The 12,173-nt window shown below is 35.4% G+C and overlaps 1 protein-coding gene across 1 annotated transcript in view; it reads right to left on the bottom strand.

The window, feature by feature from the left end:
• Positions 1-6,009: 6,009 nt before the first annotated feature.
• Positions 6,010-12,173, bottom strand: part of LOC128638745 (putative protein FAM47C) — a gene marked incomplete at its 5' end in the record, with an annotated part of 16,034 nt that continues 9,870 nt past the window's right edge. Inside the window, one exon of the mRNA XM_053690883.1 lies at positions 6,010-6,034. Within this exon, the coding sequence (XP_053546858.1) occupies positions 6,010-6,034 (25 nt within the window). The remainder of the gene's footprint in view (positions 6,035-12,173) is intronic.

Genomic DNA, 12,173 nt, shown 5'->3' with positions numbered 1-12,173 from the left:
TTCGGCCATACTTGAGTATATATATATATATATGTTTTATATATGTTTAAAAGAATTTCCTTTTTTCCACTGAGCGTGTTTGGGATGGTGCCAGCAGGCTCCAAATGGGTGCACCAGATGTTTTCTTCTCACGGTTAGCAAAGCAACTCAACAAAGAAAACTCATTTTTTGTGCCCAGTAAAATGCTTGTATCTTATACTTTAGATTTTTCTGTTATATTGTTCATGTGAGTCTAATGGATTGTAATGTTTTAGAAAATAAAATAAAAATGTCTTAGTATGGAAATTCCAATGGGTTAGCAAGAAGGTCATTTAAGAGAATGACCTTTTGACAAGACTCTCAGAAATGGACCAATGTTGTGTGGTTTTTCAGAAGTTAAATATTGGGAGAGTGAGCACCCCACAGAGTTCAGGAGGCTGGGAACTTAGGGGTGTGGGTGAAACCATGTATGTGGTCTAGTGAAGACAGAGTTGCTGGTGTTCTGTAGGATGAGCTGGAGTTGCTGCGGGTGTTATTAGGTAATTTAGGGTGAGGTAGAATCTTTCATGGGTGTGGCTAGGCAAATAGAGACAGCAGAAGGGACATTTATTCTCAGTCCAGTGCAAACTAAAACACTGGTGAGCTTTTCCACAGCCATGCATACTCTTAGAACCACCACTGACTAAATCATTTCATGAATAGGGATAAGGTGATAAGAATAATAGACCTTGAAATATTTAACCCTTTACCTCTGTTTTCAAAATATGTACCACAAAAATAAATATATCCTTTTGTTAGCGTTAGAATGATATAAACGTCAAAACTAACGTTTTTCTATTCAGGTAGAGCCTAATACTAATTAATACCTGGGATAAGCATAAGGCTATCCTACATACTAATTAATACCTGGGATAAGCATAAGGCTATCCTACATACTAATTAATGCCTGGGATAAACATAAGGCTATCCTACATACTAATTAATGCCTGGGATAAACATAAGGCTATCCTACATACTAATTAATGCCTGGGATAAACATAAGGCTATCCTACATACTAATAAATGCCTGGGATAAACATAAGGCTATCCTACATACTAATTAATGCCTGGGATAAGCATAAGGCTATCCTACATACTAATTAATGCCTGGGATAAACATAAGGCTATCCTACATACAAATTAATGCCTGGGATAAACATAAGACTATCCTACATACTAACTAATGTCTGGGATAAACATAAGGCTATCCTACATACTAATTAATGCCTGGGATAAACATAAGGCTATCCTACATACTAATTAATGCCTGGGATAAACATAAGACTACCCTACATACTAATAATGCCTGAGATAAGCATAAGGCTATACTAAAAAATGAATTATTGCCTAGGACAAGCATAAGGCTATCCTACATACTAATTAATAACTGGGACAAGTATGAGGTTACCCTATGTACTAATTAATGCCTGGAATAATAAAAAGGCTATCCTACATATTTAATAATGCCTGGAATAGACATAAGACTATTCAACATACTAATTACTGCCTTAGATACAAATAACGCTATCCTACATAGTAGTTACTGCCTGGGATAAGCATAAGGCTATTCTAAGTACTAATTACTGACTGAGGTAATTATAAGGCTATCCTCCATACTAATTCATGCCTGGAATAGGCATACGGCTATCCTAAATATTAATTAATGTCTTGGATAAGCACAAGGCTATACTATGTGATAAATTACTGCATGGGATAAGCATAAGGCTATCCTAGATACCAATTAATTCCTTGTATAAGCTTAAGTCTATCCTACGTACTAATTAATAACTGGGACAAGTATGAGGTTACCCTATGTACTAATTAATGCCTGGAATAATAAAAAGGCTATCCTACATAGTAGTTACTGCCTGGGATAAGCATAAGGCTATTCTAAGTACTAATTACTGACTGAGGTAATTATAAGGCTATCCTCCATACTAATTAATGCCTGGAATAGGCATACGGCTATCCTAAATATTAATTAATGCCTGAGATAAGCATAAGGCTATCCTACATACTAATTAATACCAGGGATAAGCAAAAGGCTATCCTACATACTTATTAATGCCTGGGATAAGAATAAGTCTATCCTACGTACTTATTAATGCCCGGGATAGGCATAAGGCTATCCTACATACTAATTATTACCAGGGATAAGCAAAAGGCTATCCTACATACTAATCAAGTTTATACTTTATAGGAAATGTGGGCAGACTTACACATACACACACACATACATACAAATACACACACATATACACACATACACACTCACAAACACATATATACACAGACATACACACACACACACACATATACACACAAACACACAAACACACAAATCAAACATGCACACACACACAGACACACACACACACACTCACAAACACACCTATACACATACACACACATACACACCTATATACACACATACACACACATACACTCACACATACACACACACATACACACACAAACACATACACAAATACATAAGCTCACACACACACACACACACACACACAAACACACACAAACACATACGCTCACACACACACACATACATAATTATTAATTAATCTTGCAACATTCTAGTTATTTATTTACAGGGATATCTAGAAATACACCTGGTGCGTGAGAACCTGTGACAGGATGTGCTTCTGTTATTTTCTTGTTAAATCACCATTTAAAGGGATATGGAAGTCAAAATTAGACTTTCATGATTCAGACAGAGTGTACAATATTTTAATACTTTTCCCATTTACTTATTTTATAGAATGTACCTCTTTCCCTAGGAATACTTTGTTGAATCTTTCATTCTCTTGTGCAATTCCACCCCCCTGCTCTAGTGAACCTCCTAACATTCCCTGAAGCCTTTGTAGGACAGTGAGGTGAGGGGGCTTGCGGACAGTAGCCCACCTGTGTCTTGTGGGCATGCCCTGGGTAGGACTGGGGCAGTATTTTAAAACCAGAGCTTTTGCCCTGGCTAGAGAATTTGTGGGTGGGTTATAAGGCAGACCTATCAATGCATGACAGTCCTGGGGGAACTGGGACAGTTAAAAGGTCTCTGCATGAGCAGTTGTTGTCAAGCATCCTGGTCGAATCTTTAACTTACAAGTTCTGCTTCTTAACGTGCAGATGTTTTCTCACATGCGAAAATCTGTACTAAAAGGGCTCTAAAACTGCATCCACATCTTCCTAAATGGAGCGTGGGATCACAATGCTTTGTTAAGAGGACCTTAATGTCACAAGTAAACTTTGATGATTCAGATAGCTCATATAATTTAAAAACTTTCCAATTTACTTTGGTAATCAAATTTATATGTCTCAGGTCTGTTTACACGAGAAACACCCAGCTATAAAAACCCAACAGAGCCTTTTATGACTAAATAACTCTGTGTATTTCATCTCACGTGAGATACAGCCATTACTGTCAACGTGTGTTTCTGGCGCAAAGAGGGTGTGTCTTCATTCTGTTATCTACATGTCATACCTATCCCTTTTGTTGACCAGAAGCTAAGGTCATGCAGTACTTCTCTCCTCCCTATTTGTGAGTAATTCTAACATTTGGGGGTGCAAAAGGTGATCACTAAGCTAAACATTAAGGTCATGGAGGATAATGATAGCGAACATTATGGTTTCAATTTACTAAGGGCTGGAGATTACACAGAGGCTAGCGGGCAGCAATACACTGACCCCATTTACCATTGCAACAAAGTGTACAACACCTGTCAATCTCCCCGGTCGGCAAAGACTGGGGGGGTTAAGAAACGTCACTCTGCAGCTGACGTCATGGGTTAAGAAGCATCAGTTTGATAACCATTGCTCACTCATGCAACCAAGTTAACACCCTGCAGCCAAAAGCACTCTGAAGCTGCTATCACATTTTCCTAAATGTAGCCCTCTATCTATCTACCTATTTCTACTTGTTTTAACCCCCCTTGTTCACCCTTACACTCTTTCACTGCTCTGCATAGACCAACAGACATTTAAAAAAGTTACTTGCAAATTAAGTAAAGGCAGCTGGCACCTTTGAGATCTGGAAACTGTTATAATGAACCTTTCTTCAGACAAAGTTTTTTTTTTTACTTAAAGGGTAGAAGAAAAATCAAATTTTCTTTTAGAAATTACTCTAAATCCATTATATGTCAAATGCTTATTTAGATTCTGGTGTTTTGATACAAGCATTGGAGCACTGGAAACGCTTGCATAACCTGAGGACTATCACAGGTGACAATACAGTGGGATTTATGGTACCACTTAAAGGGACATGAAACCCAATTTTTTTATTTCATGATTCATATAGAGCAAACAATTTTAAACAACTTCTCAATTTATTTCAATTATTTAATTTGCTTCCTTCTCTTGTTCTCCTTTGCTGAAAGGTTTATCTAGCAAAGCTCAGCAGCAGCAAAGAACCTAGGTTCTAGCTGCTGATTGGTTGCTGCGTATAAATACTGATTCTCATTGCCTCACCCATGCGTTCAGTCAGCAACCAGTAGTGCATTGCTGCTCATTCAACAAAGCATACCAAGAGAACAAAGAAGAATTAATAATAGGAGTAAATTAGAAAATTGCTTAACATTGCTGCTGCATCTGAATCATGAAAGAAAGAATTTGGGTTTCATATTCCTTTAAGTTGGGCTAAAATGTATTTTTAAATCTAAAATGTCTGAAGCCAACAGCTTGTGTGGGTCAGACGATAAGACTTATGGAGGGAGGTTGTACACTGTGAAATCCTTGTAAGCCTCAAATATCAAGAGTCTGTTGTTATCATCTCTTCATTATTCCACCTGGAGAACATACCCTGGATAAAACTCTAGAAAGTCCTCACTATGTGGTTGTTTACAATCTATCAGACAATTTGTTTTCTACATATTCTTTGGCAAAAAAGGGCACTTTTGGTATCAAGCTGATCATAATCTTGGTTTTTGGCTGTTTCTCTGAGTTAAGAATGCATATTTTGGTCTCCGTTAACTGCCCTATAACAAGGAACAGAAAAGTTCTCAGTGTCACAATACATTTTCCAGATAATTTCCAACAGGTTTTCAAAACCATTTTACATTTATAGAATTCAACACGTGTCCTGAAATGGCCTTTTTGACATATTTGCAAATATTCCAAGACAATTTGGAATAATTATATTATCATACACTTGGCCAATACACTGTGAAATGAACAAAGACAATTTTAAATGTGTATTTGGATATATGGTCTGGATTTATTAAATCTCTATTCTTTGCTATTGTATAGTCCGTCCGTAGGGCAGGGGACTAATTTACATATGTTTCTGTATTTATACCCAGAACCTCTTGTCTCTATCTTCTCACAGTTATGGAAATGTGGCAAAGAGAAATCCACGTTTTGTACAGTTAGTGAGCTATTAAAAATGTGATCTGCACAATGAGTTATTGAAAATGTGGTCTGCGAAAGGAGTTATTGAAAACATGGCCTGTACAATAGGCTCAGCAATTTTGGACTATATTTAAGCCACGTCACTTAGTGGTTTGATAATTGACAGTGTGAAAACTGTTAATATCCCATTCTAGAAAGATGAAATTAGTTGCAGTTACTTTATTGTAAAAGAAACTAATTTCCTGCGCTGTTCTTAATTTCCAGTGTAAATCTTGCAAAACCAGAAAATGGTGCTTTCTCAATGATTGGAAAACATGGAAAATATAATCATTGTGCAAGCATGCTCAGTAAAACAACACATCTATATAGAATTTGCATTCAGATTAATAGCAGTGATTAGGGTATTTTTGGATTATAAAAAGGGATGGGCGGATGTTTGGATACCCTTCCCCAGATCGCTGTCTGCGTAAGAAGGGCAGCTATCATTAGATTGCGTGTTATCTACCAATCTCAGAGAGACATTTACATTTTCTTAATCCTTTTCCTACACACAACAAATTAGTTACACAATATATATAATTATTATGATTACGTAACAAATGAGTGGAAAATAAGGGCAATTAATTCCTTTTTTTTTTACTTTCCATCAGAACTTAATGCTCTGTGTGGAAAAGAAAAAAAACCCTGAAATGAATTATAAAAATAAAAAAATTACATCTATAAAAAAGGCTAGAAAGATAAAAATATTATTATATAAAATAATAATAATGGTATCTATATGACTGCCGTGTAATCTGTTGGTGCTCTACAAATAATAATAATAATAATAATTTTCCACAAAGTCTCAAATGTATATTAGAGGAGTGGGGTTGATGTTTTTATTTTTTTATTTTTATATTATAGCTAATCAATTTGTTTTTTTATCTATTTTGTTTTCTGCAATTATTATTACTTTTTTTTAGGATTTTCTAAATTGAAGAGCATATCTAGGTGGGCTCAAGAGCATACATACGTCTGTAGCACTATACGGCACACGGTTTTCACAATGGTATACCCTTTTGAGCACTAGATGTAGCAGTGTTTTGCATGTTGTATAAATATTAAAAGCATTGTGGCAAACTGATGCTATAAAGTGCTATACACACCCCTGAGTCTACCTTGTAGTGCTTGTCAAAAAAAAGATAGCAAGAGTAAAAAGTAAATTTGATAATAAAATTTAATTGAAAGTGTTTTAAAATTGTACTCACTATCTGAATTATGTAATCAAACATTTGAAGAAAATAGACAAAAATGACTAACTTGCCAAAAGAAAAAGAAAAAAGTAATAAAAAATATCTATAGGTAGTTTCAAGTAACTTTCTATAGGGCAATACTTCTCTTTACAAATAGGAAGAAAAAGATTTCAGGATTTAATGGTTTACATATGGAGTCATTTAAACACCTGACTCACAGACTGCTAAATGATTACATTGTTTTTTGTGACTTCTGGAATTTTTATATTATCTTTTTGTTCATACAGTAGATTAGTTTTACTGGTTTCTGTTTAATAATTGTTGATGATAACTTCATGTAATTGTAATCTTTGTGCGGCTGAGTCTTATTTTGTACAATAAACAGGAAAAGCAAAATGTTCATTATCATTAAGGGAATTGAATCAATAGCTCCCTCTAGTGTTAAAATATGCACTCTACAGTGTATAGTAAATAATGGCATAAGACCTCATTTACTTTCAATGTGGAGGATTACAAGTGGCGTGCTGAATAATATTTTTTGCTTGCGCTCAAACTGCTCTCAAAGTAAAAAATTAGTGTGAGCAATTGCATGTGTGTGCATATATAGATGTATTTGTGTGTATATATATGTCAGTATATACTAGGGTTATAATACAATTTATTTATTATTATTCTTTAAAATAATTCCCAATTAAAATGTATATATACGAAACAATTTAAATGAATAATTATTCCTAAATTCTTTAGATTAGTTAATATTTATATACACATTGAAATATATTAAGTAGAGACTAGCTTTAAATCAACTATGCACGCTTATTCCGTTACAATGTTCTATACAACAGATCATAAAAAATATACCTTTAAAATTAACCTTACTCACAATGAATCACATTAAAATACCACAATAAAATACCAGAATCTTCTGTTATTAACCAATAACTCCACGCCCACATCGACGCACGCTTGGAGCGATCAGACCCACAGCGCTCTAGCCGGCTTGTGAGTGCTTCTGAGAGTCTGATTTCTTGTGAACAGCATTGTATTTCTTTTATGGACTTGCATGTAAGAGGACATTGTGGTATTAAGACATTGGTCTGTTGAACATTAGCCCTTGTGAGTGACTACGGACAAACCAAAGATATCAGCACAGCTATGCTACCGCATATCCTTTTTAATGGGTGCTATTAAGTATTAGCATTTGGACACCTATATATGTATAAAATTGTTTTTGGATATGTGTGGATATAAATGTACATATATTAATTGAGAGGAAGAAATTTTTGTTTTATATACATTGGCAAATATCAACCTGTTTTTGCATATTTTTATAACATTTTTTCTTTACATTTTTATTGCATATTACACATTACATATCATTATATAATTTATGTACCACGAGTGGCGCTCTTTTATAAGCAGATTCTAGGGTCTTGCTTTTTTCAATGAACTCTAGTTCAATGCCCAATATGGATTACCAACTTACTCTGCTTTATAATAACTACCAGGGATTTAATCACAATAACCAGTTTATGTACAGTTCTGAAAAAGTTCACTATAATAGCTGATAGTGCAAAACCCTGTCTAGCAAATAAATTTTTTAGCGCTGAATATGACTGGTTCAAATTTACACAGGGCTAAGGATATAACTTAAAACATAAAATATGCTCTTTAAATTACTAGCTGCAACTTAATTATAGCCTTAGAATACCTTTGTTTAAAATATAAAAAATATAGAACAGTCATATGTCACAACATGAACCAATTGGGTGTCTCAGCTTTCTCTGATAAGTCCAGTTTCACCTCATAAAATAAGAGAGATATTTTGCAATATGAATAAGAAAAGGTAGCCCAATTTCACTTATAGTGACTGTATCCCAAAATGGCAGCAAAGTTATCAGTCAAAATTTTAGCAAACAAAGACCTCTTCTTTCTCCTATGCAAGTGCTTCTCAAGTGTTAGGCCCCTCCTTTTTTTGTAATAATTGGTGAATGTTTGGACATGCCCCATGGTGCTGTCTCTGATAGGCCCTTAATGAAGCTTGCCTGTGATAGGCCCTTCGAGCTGAACACTTGATTGGCCCACCGAGAACACATGGCCATTCAATACTGCAATTTCCCTTGGCTGTAATTTCTACATGAACTACTAGATGGCAGCAGACAACCAGAAATGCAGTCTAGTATCTAACCTTTAAAACTGTTTATTAAATATACTATAATTTCTAGTATTAATAAATGTTTAATATACATGGGACCATATAGTGCCATTTAATACAATTTAGCAAGTATTTATAAATACTAAACATGAGTATACTTCTAGCATAATACTAGTAAGCAATTTACTGTTAATTATTTTTCTTCACAGATTCATAGTATTCAACATCCTGGCATTATATTGTATCTTATTATGAATACAGTATATTTCATATTTCTAATAAATTTTGAATGCATGAAAAACCAGATGCAGGTCTGAAATGAAAGAAACAATGTTGTTATTCATTTTGAAATTAGTCAAACATTTATACCTCTATTAATGCAGCTATTATTCAATACAGCAGATATTTATTGAATATAGTATGTTTCCGATCAATACATATACAGTACATATATGTTATTTGAGTATTTTATTTGACAATTATAGACAAATCATTTATATGACTTTCTAGGTATACATTAATTTATCTAAGAACTATGTAGATAATTTGTAATCAAAAGAATAAAGGTTTAGATATTTTGAAATCTTCATTCTTAGACTTTCAATTTCTAATATGTCTGTAGGTAACTTGAGTTCAGATTCTTTGTGTATCTGAGGTTCAGGGGCAATCAACAGGCCCGTGCTAATTAATATGTTCTCAGAATTTCTGATTGCTTATCTGACTTATGTAGAGAATCTTGTCCCCAACATCCCATGATGTATCCTGGCTTGGTTAATTATCTATCTTCACTAATTGAACCAAATGTTTTCCATTTTGCTTTCCAACTTGTCTTAAGCAGTAGTGAGGGGGGCAGTTGTGATCTGATAGGAACTTTAACTTCACACCTTAGGCAGGAAACCTTTGAAAGCAATTCCTTTGTTCTTGAAATCTGTGCTTCAGAACGAGAGGGGGGTTGTTTTACAAACAGTTTCACAAATAAAATGAGTTCTTGGTCTTATCATATATCTATGTGTAGATAAATATACATACATATATATATATATATATATATATATATATATAAAAATCTAAAAATATATATATTATTTATTAACTAGTGATGTCGCGAACATAAAATTTTCCGTTTATGAACGGCGAACGCGAATTTCCGCAAATGTTCGTGAACGGGCGAACTGGACGAACCGCCATAGACTTCAATAGGCAGGCAAATTTTAAAACCCACAGGGACTCTTTCTGGCCACAATAGTGATGGAAAAGTTGTTTCAAGAGGACTAACACCTGGACTGTGGCATGCCGGAGGGGGATCCATGGCAAAACTCCCATGGAAAATTACATAGTTGATGCAGAGTCTAGTTTTAATCCATAAAGGGCATAAATCACCTAACATTCCTAAATTGTTTGGAATAACGTGCTTTAAAACATCAAGTATGATGTTGTATCTATCAGGTAGTGTAAGGGTTATGCCTGCTTCACAGTGACAGACCAAACTCCCGCAGCGGGTACAACATCATCATCATCACACCGTACGTCCATGTGTGTCATGCTGCCTGACTGAGACATATCCCTGTTATCTACATCCTCTGGCAATAATGATTGCGCATCACTCATTTCTTCCAACTGATGTGTAAATAACTCCTCTGACAGATCAAGTGAAGCGGCTGTGGTGCTAGTGTTGGTGGTGGCGGCAGGCGGGCGAGTGGTAAAGCTGTAGAAGATTGGGTGTCCTGTGTTAGCCATTCAACTATGTCCTCAGAACTTTTCGAGTTCAGGGTACATGGCCTCTGAACACTGGGCATTATTCTAGGGCCAAAGGGAATCACAGCACCACGACGGCCCCTGCGGGGTGGCCTGCCTCTGCCTGTCATTTTTTTTTCGATTAGTGGTACTATGCATGCAAGCTACTGTGACAACAGATATGAGTGGCACTGTGCACTGGCAGAAGTTGGCAGAGTAGACGCTGTGGGCCTTACACACGCTTGCAGACAACTAACTGCTATTCAATCTATTACAGTCAAAATTGTATTTTTTTTTTTAAATGTACACTACTGTTACACCAGATATGAGCTGCACTGGTGTGACACTGAGCCCTGGCAGGCCCTGAAACGCACATGTGTGAAGGAAACTGACTGCTATTATTTCACAGTCAAATTTCTAGTTTTTTTTTTAACCCCTTAAGGACCAAGGCCATTTTTCAATTTCTTTCCCTTAAGGACCAGGGCTATTTTTACATTTCTGCGGTGTTTGTGTTTAGCTGTAATTTTCCTCTTACTCATTTACTGTACCCACACATATTATATACCGTTTTTCTCGCCACTAAATGGACTTTCTAAAGATACCATTATTTTCATCATATCTTATAATTTATTATTAAAAATATTATAAAATATGAGGAAAAAATGGAAAAAAAAAACACACTTTTTCTAACTTTGACCCCCAAAATCTGTTACACATCTACAACCACCAAAAAACAACCATGCTAAATAGTTTCTAAATTTTGTCCTGAGTTTAGAAATGCCCAATGTTAACATGTTCTTTGCTTTTTTTGCAAGTTATAGGGAAATAAATACAAGAAGCACTTTGCTATTTCAAAACCACTTTTTTTCAAAATGAGCGCTAGTTACATTGGAACCCTGATATCTGTCAGGAGTACCTGAATATCCCTTGACATTTATATATTTTTTTTAGAAGACATCCCAAAGTATTGATCTAGGCCCATTTTGGTATATTTCATGCCACCATTTCACCGCCAAATGCGATCAAATACAAAAAATCGTTCACTTTTTCACAAACTTTAGGTTTCTCACAGAAATTATTTACAAACAACTTATGCAATTATGGCATAAATGGTTGTAAATGCTTCTCTGGGATCCCCTTTGTTCAGAAATAGCAGACTTATATGGCTTTGGTGTTGCTTTTTGTTAATTAGAAGGCTGCTAAATGCCACTGCGCACCACATGTGTTTTATGCCCAGCAGTGAAGGGGTTAATTAGGGAGCATGTAGGGAGCTTGTAGAGTTAATTTTAGCTTAAGTGTAGTAGACAACCCAAAGTATTGATCTAGGCCCATTTTGGTATATTTAATGCCACCATTTCACCGCCAAATGCGATCAAATTTAAAAAAAACTTTAGGTTTCTCACTGAAATTATTTGCAAACAGCTTGTGCAATTATGGCACAAATGGTTGTAAATGCTTCTCTGGGATCCCCTTTGTTCAGAAATAGCAGACATATATGACTTTGGCGTTGCTTTCTGGTAATTAGAAGGCCGCTAAATGCTGCTGCGCATCACACGTGTATTATGGCTAGCAGTGAAGGGGTTAATTAGGTAGTTTGTAGGGAGCTTGCAGGGTTAATTTTAGCTTTAGTGTAGAGATCAGCCTCCAACCTGACACACCCCTGATCCCTCCCAAACAGC

The sequence above is a fragment of the Bombina bombina genome, chromosome 8 (genome assembly GCF_027579735.1).
Source record: "Bombina bombina isolate aBomBom1 chromosome 8, aBomBom1.pri, whole genome shotgun sequence".
NCBI lineage: Eukaryota > Metazoa > Chordata > Amphibia > Anura > Bombinatoridae > Bombina > Bombina bombina.
This window is presented reverse-complemented; position numbering and strand designations above follow the sequence as displayed.